The following is a 22,555-nucleotide window of genomic DNA, read 5'->3' on the forward strand; positions in this document are numbered from 1 at the left end:
ACCTGTAAGCCTCAGGAGAAACCAACCCTGCTGACACCTTGATCTTGGACTTCCAGCCTCTAGATGGAGAGACGGTACACTTTTGTTTAAGTCACCCAGTCTGTGGTATTTTGTTGTGGTGGCCCTAACAAACCAAAACACTTTCATAAAAATTGTTCTGAGCTGGCTTCCTCGAGAAGGTGACATTTAAGAAAAACTCTGAAGGATGCAAGGTGGGGGGGAATCTTCTGAAACTCCGATGGAAGAGCATCCCAGGCTAAGGGAGTGGCAGGCTTCAGGGCTCTGATGGGCCTCACACCTCGAGTGCCCAAGGGACAGCATGGACACCAGAGCATGCAAAAAAGCAGAGTGGGTGAGGGAGAAAATGGGAGGATGGGAGATCAGAGACGTGACGGGATGTGGGAGGATGTCCTCTGTAGGAGGCGGGGAGTTGCTGCAGAGTTTAGAGCGGTGGTTCTCAGTTGGGAAGAAGAGGGTTTTGTGTCCAAATCTGGCAAGTGTCTGAAGATATTTCCAGGGTCATAACTAAGAAGGTGTGAGGAGATGGTCAGGATCAGATACTGGCATCTAGTGGGTAGAGGCCAGGGAGGCTGCTAATGCACATGATAGCATTTTGCTCTAGCTCCCAAATAGAGGGCTTCCTTGTGGCTTGGATGGTAAAGAATTTGCCTGCAATGTGGGAGACCCAGGTTCGATCCCTGGGTCAGGAAGATCCCCTGGAGAAGGGAATGGCAATCCACTTTGGTATTCTTGCCTGGAGAATTCCAAGGACAGAGAAGCCTGGCGGGCTACAGTCCAGGGGATCATAAAGAGTCGGACATGACTGAGTGAACTGTCACTTCACTTTCCAAATAAAGAATTACCAAGAATCCCATAGTAACAAGGTTGAGAAGCCCTGGTTTAGAGCACAGGGTCACTCTGACTGTGTTGGGAGTGACTTCAAAATAAAAAGAGCAGGGATCCTCTGGAGGGCCAGTGCTTAGGACTTAGAGGTTTCACTGCTGTGCCCCGGGTTCAATCCTGGGTCGGGGAACTGTTAATAAAATCCTGCAAGCCGCAAGGCATGGCAGAAAAAGAGAAAAAAGATAATAAGAAGAAGCAAAGGGTCCATTAATCCAAGTGACTTGGCCCAGGGTGGCAGATCTTCTGCTAAGCCTGGAGTGCTGCAGTTCATGGGGTGACAAAGAGTCAGATACAACTTAGCAATTAAACAACAACAACAATGACAATTGAGTGCTCCCTGCCCTATTCTCCCTTCCTCTTCCCTTTCTCTTACCACTTTCCCAACAAACATTAACAGAAGCCTTGCTATCTGTTAACTGTTGTGCCAGGTACTGGGCAGATTCCAACAGGTATAGCCTAGTGGGAACCTGATCTAGTTCACCCAGACCCAAGCTGGCGAGAAGGGAGCTGTTCCACGGGGCAGGTGCTGACTTGGGGAAAGTCCCTTTGGGGCTATAGGTGGATCTCTGCAACCGTTGTCAGCAGTTGCCATCTACTCACACATTAAAGAAAACACAGAATGACCACAGGGTGGGTGATAGCTCCATCCAGCTATCTGCACAAGCCCAGAACTTGGAAATCATCCTTAATGCCTCTGTCTCCCTCACCCCCACCCCTCCACCTCTAATCCATCCCCAGCTACCTCCGAAACCTCTCCTGAATCTGTTCACATTGCTCCATCTCTATCATCATGACTCTAGTCCAAGCTCTTATCATCTCCTACCTGATCTATTGTCACTCATTCTAGGTGCCCCTAGAATCTTTTATTCGTTAGGACAGATGGGCTATGCCGCAGTAACAGAAAACATGAATTCTCAGTGGCTTAACACAATAGAAGTTTATTTCTGACTTATGCAAAAATAGGTGAGGTGATCCTCCTCCATCAGTCTGCTCTCTGTATTTTTTCCATAGCAATTATTATAGTTCGTAGTTATCTATTTAATTATATGAATTATTGGATCAATTTCTATTGCTATTCCTAGGGTATGTACTCCTTGATAGTAGGACCTGTACCTAGGATGCTATGTATCCCTATACCTAGAACAGTGCCTATAATATAACTATGATTAATACTTAATATAACATATAAAGTAGAATCTTGAAATATTTTTTGAACGAATGGATGGATGGATGCAGTGGCTATGCTATGACTGGAAATCACATCACCTCCCAGATCTAAAAATTCTAAAATGCTTCATGCATAAAACATGATATGGAATACATATGTATATTTTAAGCCTAACAATAAAACACTCACGTATCACTACCCAGTTTAAAAAATAACACATCACTTGGGACTTCCCTGGGGGTTTAGTGGTTAAGACTGCCCTTCCACTGCAGGGCGAGCTCCGTCCCTGGTCTGGGAACTAAGACCCCACATGCCGATTTTGGCATGGCTGAAAAATTGAAACAGAAAAAAAACACGTCTCCAACATCAATGTGCCCCTCCCTGATCACATCACAGTCCAAGAGATTAACAAAAGGCTGCCTTTTTTATCCATCATCTCCTTTTCCTTTTCAACATGTTAACCACATGGGGCTTCCCATGGTGCTAATGGTAAAGAACCCACCTGCCAATGCAGAAGTGAGACGCGAGTTCGACCCCAGAGTCAGGAAGATCCCCTTGAGGAGGGCATGGCAACCCACTCCAGTATTCTTGCCTGGAGAATCCCATGGATAGAAGAGCCTGGAGGGCTACAGTCTATCAGGTCGCAAAGAGTCAGACACGACTGAAGCGACTTATCATGCGTGTGGTTATTACATATAGTATTGTTTTTGAACGTTGTATAAATAGTATAAATAGTATAGATTACATATAAAACTATATGTAATCTTTGGCAACTTGCATTTGTTGTTCAACACCTTTGTGAGATTCATCTTTGTAGAATTATATAGTTGGGGTTCATTTTTATCATCACAGTTTTCCATTGATTGTAATACAATTAATTTATCCTCCTGTTGTTAATGGGCATTTGAATTGTTACCAGGTTTTTGCAATTATAATTTGTACTGCTATGAACTTTCTTGTACATGTCTCTGTGCAAGTGTGCAAAGAGTTCCTCTAGGGTACACAGTACATATCTTGAAGAAGTAAATTCCATTTTACAAGTCAACACCATGCCTTCCAAAGTGCTTAAACCAATTTTAACTTCCACCACCAAGAGTCCCCCCGTTCTACATCCTTCAGACACCTGATGCCGTCAGACTTTAAAATTTGTGCCTGTCCTTTGGGTGTCTACACTTACCTTCCCCTGATTATTAATGAGGCTGGGCTTCTTTCCATAGGTTTATTAGTGACTTTTCTTTTGCAAAACGGTTGCTCATATATTTTGCCCGTGTTTCCATTTAGTTGTATTCTTACTGAGTTTTTTGGAGTTCTTAATTCTAGACAGCAATTTTTCTACGGCTATTTTATTGTAAATATCCTTTCCTGGCCTACAGGTTTTCTTGTTTTTGTCTTTTGTTTGTTTTGATGAAATGAGTTCTAAATTTCAAAGTAGTTACATTTATCAATCTTTTATAGTGTGCATTTTTTTTTTTTTTTGTATAAGAAAACTCTCCCTGAGGTCATAAAACTATTCTTCTATATTTTCTTCCAAAAGTTTGAAAGATTTGTCTTTGGTTTTTTACTCACCTGAAAATGATTTTGCCTATGGTCTCAATTAGAAATCTAATAGTTTTCTCATTATCACATTATAATTACAATAGTTTCCTACTGCTGCCGTAACAAATTACCACCAATCTAGTAGCTTGAAAAACACAAATTTATTATCTCACAGTTCTGGAGGTTAGAACTGGGTTTCATTGGATTAAATTCAAGGTGTCTGCGGGGGCTGCATGGCATTTCCCCCTGGAGAATCTAGAAGCTTGTTTTTCCCAGCTATCCACTTGTGCTCTCTTCCACCTTCAAAGCTATGGCCAGTCAAGTCTCTCTTGCCTCACATCACTCTGACACTGACCCTCCTGCCTCTCTCTTTCACTTGTAAGGACTCTTATGATTACATTGGGCCTACCTGGATCATCCAAGAAAATCTTCCCACTTCGAAATCTTTAAATTAGTGACATCTTTTGGGTTTTCCAGGTGGCTCAGTGGTAAAAAAAAAAAAAAAAAAGAGAATCTGCCTGCCAAGCAGGAGACATGGCTTCGATCCCTGGGTCAGGAAGATCCCCTGGAGAAGGAAATGGCAACCCACTCCAGTATTCTTGCCTGGGAAATCCCATGGAGGAGCCTGGCTGGCTACAGTCCATCAGGTCGCAGAGTTGTGCACAATTTAGCAACTAAACAACAGTCACATATTTAAAGTCCCTTTTGTTGTGTAAGGTAACACAGTCACACATTAGAGGATTAGGACATGGATATCTTTGGGACAGCCTTATTCTGCCTCCCACAATAATTGATTCAGCACAATGTATTTAATCTTTTCTGAACCTGGGAACAGAGGAACACTGATCTGGTGGTATAAACAATAATAATAGCAGATACTGAATGCTTGCTGTGTGCCAGAAATTTCTCTAAGGACTGTACGCATATTACCTCATTTAATTCCCACATGACTTTGTGCTAAGGGCCAGTACTATTATTTCTGTCTTTGGTTTCCCTGGTGGCTCAGCTGGTAAAGAATCCGCCTGCAATGTAGGAGAGACCTGGGTTCGATCCCTGGGTTGGGAAGATCTCCTGGAGAAGGGAAAGGCTACCCACTCCAGTATTCTGGCCTGGAGAATTCCATGGACTATACAGTCCATTGGGGTCTCAAAGAGTCGGATATGACTGAGTGGCTTTCAGTTTCATTATTTCTGTCTTATAGATGAATGAAGTGAGGGACGAAGTGATTAAGTACCTTGCCCATAGCTGGAAGTAGCAGAGCCAGGACTCAAACTCAGGCAGCTGGGATCCAAAGTTCATGCACCCAACCACCATGGTGTTGTTCAAGCAACAGAATTCATAAGTAAATCTAGCTCCCCTTAGCTGCTCAAGCCTGTCACAGAACTTCTCTGAGCCTCAGTTTCTTTATAAAATTGGAAAAGTAGTGCATCTCTTCTGTACCTCACACGGCTACTCTGAGGAAACATTGAGACCAGCTGTAACAAAGCAGTTCAGATAAGGAAAAGAGTCATTCCACTGCATGTCACTAACAGATCCAGGACTGGGACTCAGGTTTCCTGGCAAGGTGGGCTATTTCCACCACACAGTGGTAACTATAGCAGGCATAACTCTTCAGCCTGAATATTTTCACTTCACCAACCTCCTGTCCATGAAAACTGTGTTGGTGTATTCAATTGTTCATTAAGAATGGCCTCAAGTGTCAGAGGATGCTGTTACAAAATTCAAATAGGAGATAACATAACACTTCTTAACTGAAACAGGGTAAAGCTTACAAGTATTGTTTAGTAGCAGCTACAAATCAAGAGGAAAAGGAGAGTTTCAGAAACTCATAGAAGACGGAGGCTGCAAGGTATTAGCTAAGGAAAACCACCTTCATCGTGTCTTTGCTTTTTCTCCATCCTGATTCCATCAAGATCCACCCTTTTTCACTTTCCCTTGAATTCTCCCTAGTGGAGTAGGGATCAGGAAACCTGACTTGCAGCTTTGGGGTAACTCCTGACCATTTTTTGCTTTGACCTTCAAGGCAATATCTAAAAGAAAAAGAAAAGGGGCAAAGAGTGGGGGGATTCACTCTATTGGATATTAGGACATATATTAATAACAAGTCACAGCAATAAAATCAGTGCAGCATTGGTATAAGAGCTGAGCTACGTCAATAGAAGAGCAAAGAGAGCCTAGAGACAGAGACAGGTGTCTAAAGGGACTTGGCTTACACCATAGACGCCATCACGTCTTGGTAGGGAAAAGATTGTTTGGTGGGTACTGCTGGGAAAGCCAGCTTAGCATGCGCAGAAAGTAATACTGAATTCCTATTTGCAGTACATAGGAGGTGAACTCCAGATGAATTAAGACATGTGTTATGTACAAGCATGAAGCAAAAGAGGGGAAAATGTAGGAGAATATTTTGCAACCATGAGTAGAAGATCCTCAAACAAGACCCCAAAAAGGTTTTCACAAAGCTGAAATGGCATGCATCTGAATACATCAAAATAGGGATTTCCCTACACTGTAAGAAAGCAAAGACCAAGCTAAAAGGGTGCAAGAAAGACTGGGAGATACTGGCAATGTCCAAGGCTGACAAGGGGTTAATATTCAGAATATATAAGAAACTTACCTGCCTCCTGAGAAATTTGTATGCAGGTCAGGAAGCAACAGTTAGAACCAGAGATGGAACAACGGACTGGTTCCAAATTGGGAAAGGAGTACATCAAGGCTGTATATTGTCACCCTGCTTATTTAACTTATATGCACAGTACATCACGAGAAATGCCAGGGTGGATGAAGCACAAGCTGGAATGAAGATTGCCAGGGGAAATATCAATAACCTCAGATAAGCAGATGACACCACCCTTATGGCAGAAAACAAAAAGGAAATGAAGAGCCTCTTGATGAAAGTGAAAGAGGAGAGTGAAAAAGCTGGCTTAAAACTCAACATTTAGAAAACTAAGATCATGGCATCTGGTTCCATCATTTCATGGCAAATAGATGGGGAAACAATGGAAGCAGTGACAGACTTTATTTTCTTGGGTTCCCAAATCACTGCAGATGGTGATTGCAGCCATGAAATTAAAAGACACTTGCTCCTTGGAAGAAAGGCTATGACCAATCTAGACAGCATATTAAAAAGCAGAGACATTGCTTTGCAAACAAAGGTCCATCTAGTCAAAGCTACTGTTTTTCCAGTAGTCATGTATGGATGTGAGAGCTGGACCATAAAGAAAGCTGAGAGCTGAAGAATTGATGCTTTTGAACTGTGGTGTTGGAGAAGACTCTTGTGAGTCCCTTGGACTTCAAGGAGATCAAATCTGTCAATCCTAAAGGACATTAGTCCAGAATAGTCATTGGAAGGACTGATGCTAAAGCTGAAGCACCAATACTTTGGCCACCTGAAGCAAAGAACTGACTCCCTGGAAAAGACCCTGATGTTGGGAAAGATTTAAGGCAGGAGGAGAAGGGGATGACAGTGGATGAGATGGTTGGATGGCATCACCAACTCGATGGACATGAGTTTTAGCAAGCTCTGGGAGTTGGTGATGGACAGGGAAGCCTGGCATGCTGCCATGGGGTTGCAAAGAGTCAGATGACTGAGCAACTGAATTGAAGAAACTTTAAAAATTCATTCAGAAAAATAATAGGAAATCTAAGCAGAAAAATAGGCAAAAGATGTAAGCAGGTAGTTCACAGAAGGAAAAACATCTCTATAACTCTTAAATATATGGAAAAATATATATTTCACTAATCGTGAAAACTTGGCTTCCCTAGTGGCTCAGTGGTAAAGAATCTGCCTGCCAAGTAGGAGATGTGGGTTTGATCCCCAGGTCCAGAAGATCCCTTGGAGAAAGAAATGGCAACCCACTCTAGTATTCTTGCCTGGGAAATCCTATGGACAGAGGAGCCTGACGGGCTATAGTCCATGGTGTCTCAAAAGAGTCCAACACCACTTGGTGACTAAACAACAAATCAAGAAAATTAAAATGTGATTCTACTCCTGTAGGACTCTTTGCAACCCCATGGACTGTAGCCTCTGTCCAGAGAATTCTCCCAGCAAAAATACTGGAATGGGTTGCCATTTCCTTTCCCACGGGATCTTTCCAACCCAAGGATGGATCCTGGGTCTCCTGCATTGCAGGCAGATTTTTTACCATCTGAGCCACCAGGGAAGCCCTTACCAATGCCAGATTAATACAAATTAGGACAGACAGGAACCTTCCTATCTTCATTGGTGGAGTGCAAAGCCATCCTAGAGAGTACCAGGGCAGACTGAAACCAAGCAGTGTAGATTCTATGACCAAGCAACGCCATTTTTTTTCTCTCAAGGTCCATAAGAGACACATGTAATACCCATTCCAGCACTTCTGTGATAACAAGGAACTGCTGGCAATCTAACTGTCTATTATTTAAAGAACTGATAAGTAAAATGTGCTAGACCCCCAATTCAAATACTTTTAAAGGACAGAATTAAGGAACTCCTGATATAATAAGCCCCACCGATAGGTCTCTAAGACATTAGGTTGAGGGGGAAAACGTACAGAATGAGTTCTTATCACAACAGCATTCATGTATATTAGAAATAGATACTTAAACCCCAAGCACTGTCTTCCGAAGATATATACATGTACTGGGACACATCAAGCGAGAAAGAATGCATACAGGAGGCGGGTAGAGAAACAGGACTGTGGAGAGGGAAAATAAAAAAAAAAAGAGATAGGTCTTGCTGACTCTCGGGCGCTGAAGAGTATGATCAACAAAACTCTTGTCTCTGAGGTCCCCCAAAATTGCCCCAACTTCTTTCATCGCTTCCTACTCGTAAGAGAATCAAAACGCAAGCAACTCAACGTCGCTGCCCAGACCTGGGCTCTTCTCCATTAAGGACCTACCGAGTCTCTACCTTGTCAAGTCTCCCTGCACTCCGAGCTCTATCTACCCTGCACTTCCTACAACCATACAGACGTCCAGACTTCAACCCGAAATCCGCTTACTCTTACTTTTCTTGGAAAAATCCTGTTTTAAGATTCAGTTTTAAGTGTCTTCAGGAGTCCTTTTTCTGACGGCTGCCCTCCCTACGTTAACTCCTTCCGGACTGTATTCCCAGATAACCGTCTCCAACAACCTAGCACACCCCAAGTTCTATCTGCTTATTTTGGGTACACACCCCTCCCCCAAGGAAGAGTTACCCGCTCCAAGGAGAGTTACCCAGCTCGTGCGCTGGGGTGGGCGGTCCCATTAATAACCGCACCACAATTCCGGCAAGTTAACCAAGATCCCAGCCCACCTTCCCCTTTGTTTCCCCCACTTATTGGTTCATCTCCGCCCCGGGTCTACCGACCCCAAAACCGACTCCACCGGCTGCAGTAGGTAGGAGGCTCTGCGCATGCGCTACGGCTAGGGGCGCGCTCTGTCGGGGGCGGGGCGAAGGGGCGAGGAGGGCGGCGAGAGGACGCGCGGCAGTTGCGTCCGGCCCGCCGGCAGCGGGCGCCCGGGAGGGGGCGGGGCCGAGGCGGGCACCTCCCCCGGCCCGGCCCCGCCCCCACAGCCCGCCCGCGCGCTTCGCCCCGCCCCCTCGCCTTGGCCGCCCCGCCCCCTCGGCTGCCGCGCTTGTTCTCCCGCCGCCCGCTAGCCTCCCGCCGGCGGAGAGCGGGAGAAAGTGTTGCTGGTGGGCGGCCGCGGGGCTGCGAGCGTCCGGCATCCCAGGGCCGCTCCGGCCCGGGCGGCGAGGGGGCCTGGCGGTCCATGCATCCGCTGTCGCCCGCCGCCGCCGCCGCGATGGATTTCAGTCAGAACAGCCTGTTCGGCTACATGGAGGACCTGCAGGAGCTCACCATCATCGAGAGGCCGGTCCGCCGGAGCCTCAAGGTGCGCCCCGGGGAGGAGGAACTGCCCGCAGGGCGCCCGGCGGCTGGCCCCTGCCCCGACCCCCGCCCGTTCGCTCCACGAGGCGGCCCGGGACCCTCTCGGAGTCCTGCTGCCCGCCCCCCTCAGTCCCCGAGGGCCGTGTTACCCTAACCCGACCCCTCTCGGGCCCCCTTCTTCGACGTGGCTCGGCTTCTACCAGCCTGGATCCCCAGCCCTGAGGGACGGGCGCCCGGGGCTCGCCTGCGACCCCTCAGACGCCCTCGCTTTTCCAGTTGCCCGACCCGGCCCGGCCCGCCCCGGGCCCTTTCCCTAACCCGGCCCCCTCGGGAACGGGCCGCCGAGCCCCTTCGGTTCGGGCCAGCCCGGCGTCCTCTCCCGCGCCGTCCCTCTCTCACGGCCCGGGGCCCCTCCGTGGCGGCCCCCCTCCCCCTGGGCCCTGCGGGAGCTGCCCCTCACAGCCGCAGCCCGTTGCCTCCCGCGTCCTCTCCTTGGGGCTCCCCCTCCCCCCGCCTCAGCTCCCTGGTGCTGCTGCTGCCCGGGGTTGTGGACCTAGTCCCAGTCTTCAGTTAACACGGCCCCGACACTCTCCCCGCTAGCTTTTCCGGAGATACCTCAGATCCCATCCCCACCCCCCGCCCCCCACCTCCGTCCTCATCAGCAAGCCCAGGGCCCCCACTTCACCTCCCAACCCACCAGCACCCATCCTGGAGTCGTCCTGCTCTCGGTCTTCAAAGCCCTCTCGACCCTTTGTCCTGATCCTGAGTCACCACGTGTCCCTTCCTTCAGCCCCTCCAAGACTCTCAGCAGGGACCCTGCTCCCCAGTCCCCTTAGGAGAGTCAGCCTTCACTAGGCTCCCCCCCACCTTCCACTAGCTCCCCCACCCCGCAGAGTCATCTTGCTTCCCGAGGCTCCAACCCTCACTGCTGCCAAACCTAGCTGACCTACCACCGCCCCCCCGCAGTTGCTTCTTTAACTCTTTTCACTCCCACCTGCCGCAATATCTTTGATTTCCTTCCAGCCCCAGAGTTTATTCCCTTCCCTCCCCCAATCCAGATTTCGTCTTTCTCATTCTCCCTCGGCTGGCTGCAGTCTTCATCCCCCCCCCCCCCCCCCCTTTTAAGCATTTCCTGGGATGGAAATGCTGGCGAAACATTCTTAGATATTAGAGATGAAAACTACGTACATATTTTACATATGCACATACAATTGATTTCAGCAAGGCTCTGAAGCCACAGTGTGTTTCTCAGGCTTCAGTCTAGAAGCTAGAAGAATAAACAAAAGAAAACAAAAAACCCCAGAGCCCCCCAAACTCCACCACCTAAACCCGACCATTAGAGATATCTGTGATTTTAGGGTGGCAGACCCCTTAATTAGTTTTCAAGGATAATGTTTAATTGCAAAACTTTTTCATTAGTCTGTACTCATATAGGGTCCCCGGAGGCAAGACTTGAGCTGCTGTTTGTGTGCATAATTTGTATTTTACACTTGACAGACACCAGAAGAAATAGAAAGATTGACAGTTGATGAAGACCTCAGTGATATTGAAAGGGCTGTTTATCTGCTCAGGTATTTCCCAAAGTCTTTTTGTGATAATTCCTTCTCTTTTCCTGTGGCAGCATCCACAAATGATTTCTGAAATGTCATGTTACGGTTATGTTCAGATTGACTTAACCACTTGAACAGAGTACTTTTGCCTGCGCAGCACTTAATTATGTCATAAATTAGATTTAGATGTGAGTTTATGAATTTCATAACTGAAATCAAGTAAGATACCTAGCTTATAGAATATTGCTTGAAGGAGGAACAGAACAACTCATGGTTTGAGTTAAATCTCTTTAAAAAAAAATCTTGCAGCTTTGGTTGTGTTCACATAAGAGCCGGTAAATTTAGATGAGACTTAAGAATATCCAGTGATTAATTTTAAGTTAATTGTAGAGTTTGAACCTTATATGGTATTTACAGAAAAAAAAATCCGCAAATTTGGTAGTTCCATTTTTTTCCTCAGGATAACCTGTTTATATTGATTTTGCTATGTGCGCTTTGTAATTTTGCCTAAGAGATTTTAAAATTTAATTGAGTCTACTCTCACTTAAGTTTCATCTCATAAGCTCTACAGACTTGCTTAAGCCAAATGGTTATGACAAATATATACAAGGTTTCTTTCAGCTATTTTAAAAATTGTGCTGTGGATTTAACTTTAAAAGCTAATGTGAGCATTTAATGAATTTATAAAAATACTTCAGAAATAGGAATTTTCCTAAGGTATTTTGTGTACATTGTTTTAACATTTTTCTTGCACAACATTTCTTTTTCCCCTTTTGGCAACTGAGTTTTTGCTTTTGTTTTTTGGAATCAGATTTTGAAAACTGGTACTATTGACCTCCTTGGAATATTTGTTATCCTTGTTTCCTTAGCTCAGGTCTGCTTTGCCAGTTTCAGGTGCTGGCAAGTTTCTTGTTCTTTTCTTGTTTTATAGATCATGTTTCTAGTCCCATGATATTCTTTGAATGACTGGTTTTATTTTTTTTTTTTTTCCCTTTTAAAAAAAAGCAAACCTCTCCTTGACTTCCATTTTCTTATCCTAACATAGTTCTAACCCATCTTATCCTAACATGGGTTCTGTTCTTATTTAAGTCAGAATTTTAGCATGCTTATAATTTAGACCAATCTCTTCAATAATTCTGTTACTTTAAAATGTTACTGGATCTTAGACTTTATGTCTATGTTGTTTCCTTTCCTCTTTTGGTGATTTATAGTAGCCTGCTCTCATCATTTCTATTTATTTTATTATTTAAAAACATTTTTGTATTGGAGTATGCTGCTGTTGCTATTTTGCTTCAGTTGTGTCCAACTCTTTGTGACCCTGTAGCCTGCCAGGCTCCTCTGTCTGATTCTCTGATTCTTCACCCCAGAATACTAGAATGGGTTGCCGTGCCCTCCTCCAGCAGATCTTCCTGACCCAGGGATCAAACCAACATCTCCTGCATTGGCAGGCAGGTTCTTTACAACTTGTGCCACCTGGGAAGCCACTTATTGGAGTTTAGTTGATTTACAGTGTTGCATTAGTTTCTGGTGTTATCTACCTATTTGTTTTAAAATAAAATGGTTTTATTTATGTATGAATTAGCAGTATGTGTTTTTGATGTTTTATAGAGAATGCTCCATTTAACCTGTTTTGATAATTGTGTAATATTTGAAGTACTTTGTTCCTTAATGATGAACATATCCAATATGGTGAACAGAAGTTGTAAGCATCTGCCTTTTCCCACAATTCTCTTGTTTGGAGTAGGCAGACAATTGGTGAAAATTGGGTAAGCTTCTTTTAGCATACAGCAGTTGATGATGTGAAGTCACTGCCTACTTACTCCTACTGAATCTTCTCCAGATAAACGCTGGCTTACAATTAGGAAATAGAGAGTCTTGCTCTACTTACTTGTGACAGCGGATACCTCATTCTAGGTATCTGTGACAAGGCTTCTTTTTGAGGATAGCTTATTTTCTGTTTTGCTTTTATTGTTAGCGAACCAGGTCGTCTAAGTTGTTGGTGGCTCTCGGACACAGGACATGAGTTTCACCCAATTCTAGAACTTACAAAGCCCTTACAGAGACAGATGGGGCCTCTCCTTCTTAGGCAAGAGAGTTTGGAAAGAAATCTGATACCTCCTTTAGTTTCTTGTGGCTCATCTACCTTGAAGGAGGTTTGCAAGGTGACTCCAAAGGCAAACACTAGTTTGGTTGTGCATGGGTCCTCCAGCCAAGTTCTTCTTTTGTATTCCTGCCCTCTCACCTGCTCCTGGGAGAAAGTGGAGTTTCACCTTTAGGACAGCTTCTGAAGAGAGAACACAAGGGCTGCCTGAAAGGTTCTTTCTTCCCTGAGATTCAGGGGAAGGGTGTGGGATTGTCTTGTGGACGTGTTCCAAACTTTGCCTCTGTTAAAGCTGTTAAAGCCTCTTGTCTCATGTATTGAGCCTTCTATTTTAAATATAATGTATTCCTTTTTTTCCTATTTGTACTTCCCAATGCTGTAAAATCTAATACTGAGTTCTTTTTTTCCCTATGATTTTCAGGTTTATTTTTGAGTACTTTACCTTTTCCTCTGTTTTAGATATTCTCTATCCAGAATTTTCCTCCTTGCTTTTGAATGTCAGATTTGTTTTTTTAGCTCTCTTATTTTTGTGTATTACATCTATTTTGGAGATTATGCTACCTTAGAATTCAGAGTCAAATGTGTAAATATCAGTAGGAAATGCTTTATATTAGTGGGGGTTCTGATAGCATTTAAACTGAACGTAGTGTCTAAAAAGGCATTATATTGGACTGCTGTCCAGTGAAAACCAAATTACACTGTTCATTATCTTACCCTAAAATATGACAGATCAATTATTAACGTTGTTTTCATAATTAAGTTTAGAACATTACGCTGTTTGAAGATTTGACACAGATGATTTTGTGGTTTTGCATAAATGGGATGCTGCTGTACCCGTCTGTGGCGTTTAGCTGTGAAGCAAAACAGCTTTCCTAATAGTCACAGCTTGTGGCTTAGTCAAAATCATATCACATCTTCTAATTCTCTCCCTTCTTTGTTAGTTTGGTGTATATTTTAGAAGTGTACTTAAAGCAGGTGAATGGATTTGTTAGAGAAGGGTCCTAAGTTTGCATACTCTGTTTTCATTAGGTAAACCTTTACTCACATATGTAATTGCCTGACAGATAAATTTCAGATCCTTAATTTGGCATAAGTGACTCCATCTTAGCTGTACAATGGGATGTCCCATTAGGCCTTCAGTTTTTCTTTTTAAAAGTTTGATGAGATGTAGTTCATATGCCATTTTTAGTTGAATGGTTTTGTGTTTTCACACAGTTGTGGGTTGGTTACCACAGTCAGTTTTAGAACATTTTCATCATGTCCAAGAGAAAGCCTCTACTTATTAGCAGTCACATCCCTGTTGTTTTGGTACCTTTGCCCAGTCTTCCCAGCCTTTGGGAACCAGAAGTCTACTTTCTCTATGGATTTGTCTTTTCTGGGCATTTTATGTAAATGAAATTATACAATATGTGGCCTTTTCAGACTTTTTTCCCCAAGGTTTTTCCTTATTGTAGCGTGTGTCAGTACTTTTTTTCTTTTTATTGCTGGGTAGTATTCCACCATAGGGGTATATCATGTTTTGTTTGTTCATTCATCAGTTGATGGACACGTGAGTTGTTTCCACTCAGTCTTTCCTTCTTGAAGCAGTCCGGTTGCCCTGTTCACTGTTGCTCAAATGCATCACATTCATCCTTCACTGCTCTTCCCTTTCCCTGGAATACCTTTCATTATATTGACACCTCTCCAGCATCTTCCATTGCCAGGATCCAGCTGTAGTCTTGAATCTTCCATGAGACCTTGGTCTGCTGAAACCACATGGATCTCAGGCTTCTCTGAGCTCCCATATCAGTTAGTGGCTGCATACCTTGGTATTCCTTAACGTAAAAGTGTGCATAGATATTCTTCACTAGACTAGGCTCTTGGAGGGCAAGCTGTGTTTCGTTGTTGTTGCTGTTTTGGTTCTTTCTTATTCTTTGCTGTGATATAAATATATACCTCTTAATGGGATGAAGTGTATTTATTTACCTATTTTAAGATGACCAAAGAATTCCTAGTGAATTCAGCAACTTTTGATTTTGTTGTTTTGTAGGCCATAGAATCAGATTTAGGGTGTTTACTATTCTACCATTTACTGCCTGTGACCATGGGCAAGTGACTTATGCTTGTTATGTCCTAGTTTTTTTCATCTGTTAAGTGGAAAATAGTAATTCTTGTTTCAGAGTGTTGTTGTATTCTGTGTAGAGCCCCAGACACCAAACGGGAACCCAGTTAATATGAATTTCCTTCTGTTTCCTGTACCATGTCCCTAGTTCCTTACTACTTACCTGCTCAAGGTATATTTCAGACTTGTAAAAGAGGATAGCAGTATTAATTTTGCCTTCTAATAATCAGATAAAGTAACAGGCAAGTAAAGTATATCAACAGGTTTGTGATAGATATCTATTAGCTTCCTTTGCTAATAGTATATTTAGATACATTGTATTTTTAATAATTAATTAATTAATTAATTTTTGGTTGCCCTGGGTCTTTGTTGCTGCTCATGGGCTGTTTCTAGTTGCGTCAAATGGGACCCACTGTTTGTTGTTGTGCGGGGGCTTCTCGTTGCAGTGGCTTCTCTTGTTGCAGAGCACGGGCTCTACCCCACAGGCCTCAGTAGTTACAGCACACAGGCTCAGTAGTTCTGGCTCACAGGCTCTAGAGTGTGGGCTCAGTAGTGGTGCACAGGCTCAGTTGCTCCGCAGCATGTGGGATCTTCTTGGACCAGGGATCGAACCCATGTCCATTGGCAGGTTTACCTCTTTACCAGTGAGTCACCAAGGAAGTCCCCTTTGCTAATAGTATTTACCAGAATCTTCACATATTATAATTGTTTTAAACTGATGATAAGATCAGCCTGTTTAAGCAATATTTGCTATTTGTATTATGCATTAAATGTGTTGATTTGTTAACGTATCTAACTTTTATGTTGCTTTCTTTTACAGTCACTTTAAAACCATCTGTCACTTTGCACTGTGAATTTTAAAACATTTTGCACTTTGCCTTTTAGGGATAGTCACATAAAGTACATCTTTAATTAGGAACTTTTTCCCTTCTGCACTCCCCCTGCTCCCCCACCACTGCTCGCCTTTTAATTAAGAAAATAGTAAGTGCTCCCCCTAGTGAAAGCACAGACTGAGAATTCTGCCAAATCTGAAAATAAAAACCTATAAACCGTGGCTATTCCTAATCACATCCTAGGAACTCTTGCACTCAAGACTTGCCCAAGGCAGCAAATGAGGTCACGAGGAAGAAAGAACTCCAGTAATTAGCTTTGCTACTGGCTTGCTTTTCGTTGTTTTATCTTTAAAAAGTACTTATTCCATTTGCCAGGCAAATGGGAAATGTGTGAAAACCTCCTTTGTATGCTCTTATTTCTAAGATCTTCTATACCTTCACACTTCTTTTGCCTTTACTATTGTCTCGATTTCTTTTCATTTTTGATGCCTTCTGCCATTTAGTACTGTTTTGGTGAGGTGGGGTGCTTATGGTGTGTGTATTTGTGGGTGTGTGTGTGAGTGTGATGAGGGTGAAGGTGGGTCTTGAGTAGCCAGGATTGCTTACCAATTTTCTCCACTGTTGTACATGAGAGACACAATACAACTTTTAATACCTCACAATTGAGATGAATAGTTGGTAATTCCTGGAGTTGGTTAATGTGGGGAATCATAAAATTGATAAATACTTTCAGTATTTCATTTTAGTGTAAAAAATACATTTGTTTGCCAGAGATTTGTTGTAGATCCATTGCCTTTTGAGTCAGGATCTGCTTAGCACAGTTCATAATCCTTTTTCTTGCACAAATACTTCCATAATACATTTACAGTGTCAAGGTCTGCTGCTGCTGCTAAGTCGCTTCAGTCGTGTCCAACTCTGTGCGACCCCATAGACGGCAGCCCACCAGGCTCCTCTGTCCCTGGGATTCTCCAGGCAAGAATACTGGAGTGGGTTGCTATTTCCTTCTCCACAGTGTCAAGGTCAGATCTCTTTAAAGTTGAGAATTTAAAGATACTTTTGAAGCAGTCTGAAAGCCTGTTTTAGATTTTTATGATCTTTTTTGCTCATCTTTTGCAAGTTGTCTTGTCCTTCCTAATTCAATAACAGTTTTCTTTGGCAACTTATCTTTGAGTTTTTCTAAAACTTTCAATTTAGTTGTCATAGAAACGACTCTTCACATTCATGTTTATGTAATATTTAATTAAATTATGTAATTGCAGTATCAAGTAAATTGGGATAAACTGGTCTGAGAACAAACACAGCTGACTCTTGGTTACAGCTCACCTGGCTAAAACAGAAGCGTGTGGGTATTTCAGAGAGCAGCCTATTAGCTCTAAGCTCTCAGCTTGCCTTTGCCAGGGAAGTGGAGAGTGTTGCTTAGCTGAGAGTCTTCTAACACCTTATTGGGAGATATACGATCCCTTTTCAGAGCATGTGCTGTGATGGCCTTGCTTTATCCTTGGATACTCATAATATTCCTCTCTTGTCTCTGTATTGAGTTTCGTGTATGGTCTAGTCTGTTCTTCTTTAACTGTTCTGTTCTAAAAAACAGAAAATAATGGATTAATAATCTCAGTTAAAGAAGTACTGTCATACACATATAGTTTTTTAAAACAAACTTTTGGAGCATATGCAGAAATGAGCTCACATAATAAAATACACAGTTTGTTATGTTTTTACAAGTTCAAAAACACCCATATAACCAGCATCCAGGTTAAGAAACAGGATGTAACCTATTGTCTAGTTGTGTTAGCCTAGTAGCCTGTCTTGTACCCTTGCCCAATTTCCCCCATTCCCTGCAAAGGGTATCGACTATCCTAACGTCTAACAGCATAGATTAATTTGCCTGAGTTTGGACTCAATATAGTAAGAACCATGAAATATACAGTTTTTCAAAAGTTTTTCTCAACCTTTTAGAAAAGAGATTTGTTCGTATTGTTGCGTGGAGAAATACATTGTTCATCCTCATAGCTGTGTGATATTCTATTATATGAACATACCATATTTATTCTTGGTGGACATTTGTTTTCAGATTTTGGCTGTTATGAATAATGCTGCTACAGACATTCTTGTACAAGTCTTTTGGTGAAGATACACATGCATTTCTTTTAGTTATGTTCATAGACATAGAACTCCTGGTCACAGCATATGCATATGTCCCACTTAGAAGATACTGCTAAACCATCTTCCCAAGTGCTTGCACAGTTTATGCTGCTTTCAGCAGTGCATGAGGGGTCTCACCCTGTTTTTTTAGGGAACAAAAGTGACAAACTTTCTAGTACAGAAATTTCTAGTATATCAATAATGAACTATCTGCGTAATAGCCCATATAATTTTCTGTTACTCTGTGTCTGATTTACTTATGTCATCCAACTTTTTCTTTCCGTGTAAGAGAGTTTCCATGAATTTTTATAGCTAGTTTTTATTGTGCTAGATGACTTGGCTAGGAGACTCTTGGTTATTAGAAGGTCTTCTTTCAAGGGTGCCACCTCTAGTTGCTGTGCTTTTTAATGATTCCAAGGGTCCTATTTTTTAAAAATCCAAGCTATCCAGTGTGAAAGTGATGCACAGATTTCTTGCCTTTGTGCACAGAAACTGGAGGCATCTTCATTTTCGCATCCTAGGATAAGCAGGATCACTGTTTCACATATTCAGAGGCGTACATAATGGATTCCAGCTGTATGTCTTGCATCATCGCTGAGGCCTTATTACTTAAGTCCTTGGCAAACCCTGAACTCCCTGTTTTGGAAAAGTACTAGGTCTCTGAATCTAAGGGGTTTGGAGATTATTTCCCATCTCCTTTTGCTTATCCTTTGCTATGAGAACAACGATGGGAGGCATCTGTTTCTTTTTTTTCCTATTTACTGAAGCTTCTGAAGGCTCTCTGTGACATCAGTGGAAAGTCGAATGCTCTCGTGGGATCTGCAAGAAAAGCTTAAAAATAAAGAGTAAACTATTTTCATCAATGTAAAGGTGACCCATATAATGTCATTGGGAAGACCTAGAGCTTAATAGCAGGATGCAATTGTGAGAGATTTGAGCAGTTTTCATCTTGTTAATACAGGTGATTTTTATACCCTATTTAAAATACCTACATGTGGGACTTCCCTGGTGGTCCAGTAGCTGAGGCTCTGTGGTCCCAATGGAGGGGGCCTGGGTTCAATCCCTGGTCAGGGAGCTAAATCCCGCATGCCTCAACTAAAGAGTTCAGATACCAAAATGAAGACCGAAGATCCCATGTGCTGTAAGACCCAGGACAGCCAAATAAATAAATATGAAAAAATAAATATAAATAAATAAATACCTACAGGTTTCTATGTGAAAACATACTATAAAGTAATGCTAAAACAAATGCTTGTATGAAGATTCAAATAAAATGCAGGTTAAGTTCTGTAACTGCAATGTATACCTATATTATGGCAATATATGTGTGTATGTTATAAATGTATATATATATTTGTGTGTGTATGTATTTATTTTCACAAACAATTAGTTCATACTGACACTTCAGACGTAGCCAAATGAGGCACAAGGAGACTGAATTTTGTCCCCAAACTTATCTAATTAGTTCCCAGTAAAAATTTGGGGTTTTATTGCTTGGCTCCCAATCTTGTTGTAGAGTGGTTTCTTAGTAGTCACATTATTATTTAAAGTGTTGACTCAAGGTGGTAAAAATCATAACTCTTAGAATTAGGGTCACATGAAGGGAATTAAGGGCTTCCCCAGTGGCTCAGTGGTAATGAGGAGTGCAATGCAGGAGGCCCAGGTTCCATCTCTGGGTCGGGAAGATCCCCTGGGGGAGGGCATGGCAACCCACTCCAGTATTCTTGCCTGGAGAATCCCATGGATGGAGAAGCCTGATGGGCTACAGTCCATAGGATCGCAGAGTCAGACACAACTGAAGCAACTGAGCATGCACGCATGAGTGTTTCAGTGATCTTTAAATTTATACCTCTTTCAACATAGATATTTTGCTTTTTGCAATATCTTCTGCTGGCCATTGTTGGCCACCAGGTGTGAGAGGCAGGGAGAAAGTGTTCATTCTTAGTTCTTCACAGTCACTACCTTTTTGACTTTATAATATTGGTATGTAGTAATGATGTCAGAAATAATAGCAAAATCTATTATATCCTTATATGCAGATGGGTCTTACAGTGTAATTCCCCCTCCAAATCAGAGATGCTAATAATGGAGAAGATTTATAATGCAACTAGCAATTACTTTAGAATGAATTTTATGAATTTAAGTGGTTGTTGTTGTTCAGTTCTAAGTTGTGTCCAACTCTGCGACCCCATGGACGACTGCAACACGCCAAGCTCCCCTGTCCACCACTATCTCCCCGAGTTTGCTCAAATTCATGTCCATTGAGTTGATGATGCTTTATAGCCATCTCATCGCCTGCCTCTCCCATGTCCTTTTACCTTCAGTCTTTCCCGATACCAAGGTCTTTTCCCATGAGTTGGCTTTTTGCATCAGTCAGCCAAATTATTGGAGTTTCAGCTTCACATCAGTCCTTCCAATGATATTCAGGGTTGATTTCTTCTAGGACTGACTGGTTTGATCTCCTGGCTGTCCTAGGGACTCTCAAGAATCTTCTCTAGCACCACAGTTTGACAGCATCAGTTCTTCAACCCTCAGCCTTCTTTATGGTCCACCTCTCACATCTGTACATGACTTATGGAAAAATCATAGCTTTGACCATATGGAGCTTTGTCAGCAAAGTGATGTCTTTGCTTTTTAATATGCTGTTTAGGTTTGTCATAGCTTTTCTTCCAGGGAGCAACTGTCATTTTTTTTCCCATGACACTCTCAAAAGGTTTGTATTTCATTCAAAGAGATAGCACAACAGCAAACCGGGAATTCAAATTAAAATACAAGATATATCATCAGGGTATGGATAGAAATTTTAATTTCATGGCTGCACTCACCATCTGCAGTGATTTCGGAGCCTAAGAAAATAAAATCTTTCATTGCTTCCAGTGATCCCCTATTTGCCATGAAGTGATAGGACCGGATGCCCTAATCTTTTTTTTTTTTTTTTTTTTAATTAATTTAGCTTAAGACACACAAAATATTTATTGAGTACTTACTTTGTATTAGGCATCTCCTGGGGAATGAGTGGCATTGTACCAGCAAATACTTGTGTTCAAGGAAGTATTAATACTTGTTTAAGGAAGCAAACACACTTTTCTTAAATTTTAGCAGAATAGAAGTCATCTCTAGTTAATAAGTATGTTGGGTATTGAGAAGGCAGTATGTAGTGTCAGAAACACTTTATATTAAGACAGACCAGATTTATTCTCCGAGGCCGAGACTTGCTCATTTATCTATTGAGAAACCTAGGCTAAGTTTCTTATTTGGGCCCAAGCCTCCTAATCTAAACTGGGAATAATAAAACCTACATTGTAGGATTGTTAAGAAGATTTGGGAATGTATGCGGAGGGCACAATGCTTGGTGTAGAGTCATGTTCAGTAAAGAATAATTGTTCTTGGTCTTTTAAATAAACTGCTGGCAATTCAGAACATCCTTTACTTTGGATGTATAGGAAAATTCCTATCCAGAGAATTCATGTAGTTATAAAATCTTGTCTCCCAGATGGTGCCCCTTTGCAGTTAATTCTTCACCCTGAGCCTGGGCAACCGATGATCTGCTTTTTGTCAGTATACTTCAGTGGCAAATTCTCCTGTTCTAGAACATAGGCATATGTTTTCCTATCTCTTGGCTAATGCCTGAGAATGGAATGCTGGTCATAGGATGAGTATATATTTTTTCATTCAGTTCTATTGAGGTATAATTGATGTCAAATAATCTGCACATACTTAAACCATACAATTCGATGCATTTTGACATACACACACACACACGCACACACACACACACGCACACACACACACACACACAAGGTTTCCCTTGTGGCTCAGCTGGTATAGAGTCTGCCTGCAATGTGGGAGACCTGGGTTCAATCCCTGGGTTGGGAAGATCCCCTGGAGAAGGAAAGGCTACCCACTCCAATATTCTGGCCTGGAGAATTCCATGGACTGTATAGTCCATGGGGTTGCAAAGAGTCGGACATGACTGAGCGACTTTCACTATATAAATATATATATATATATACATATATATATAAAAAACCCATAAAATCATCATCACCATTAAGATAATGAACACAGCCGTCACTCCTCAGTATAGTTTTGTGCTCCTTTATAATGTTCTTTCCCTTCCTTCTGATTTCCTTCCCCCACTCCAGGCAACCACTGATCTGTCTTCTGACACTATAGATAAGTTTTCAATTTATAGAATTTTATAGAAATGAATCATATAGTAGATACTTTTTCATCTGGCTTCTTTTACTCAACATAATTTTTTCAAGTTCATTCATCATGTTGCATGTATCAATGTTTCATTCCTTTTTATTTTTGATAATTCATTTTAAAGATATAGTCCATTTTGTTTATGCATTCATCAGTTGATGGA

General features: G+C 42.3%; 1 protein-coding gene across 3 annotated transcripts in view; it reads left to right on the plus strand.

Moving 5' to 3' along the window:
* Positions 1–9,299: 9,299 nt before the first annotated feature.
* The window catches only part of PPP4R4 (protein phosphatase 4 regulatory subunit 4), a 100,581-nt gene continuing 87,325 nt past the window's right edge, over positions 9,300–22,555 (plus strand). For all 3 annotated transcript variants that reach the window (XM_061159692.1, XM_061159693.1, XM_061159694.1), the window contains exons 1-2: positions 9,300–9,460; positions 10,954–11,027. In XM_061159692.1, coding sequence (XP_061015675.1) covers positions 9,338–9,460; positions 10,954–11,027 — 197 coding nt within the window. In that variant the 5' untranslated portion in view covers positions 9,300–9,337. The remainder of the gene's footprint in view (positions 9,461–10,953; positions 11,028–22,555) is intronic.

This window comes from Dama dama, chromosome 13 (genome assembly GCF_033118175.1).
Source record: "Dama dama isolate Ldn47 chromosome 13, ASM3311817v1, whole genome shotgun sequence".
Lineage (NCBI taxonomy): Eukaryota > Metazoa > Chordata > Mammalia > Artiodactyla > Cervidae > Dama > Dama dama.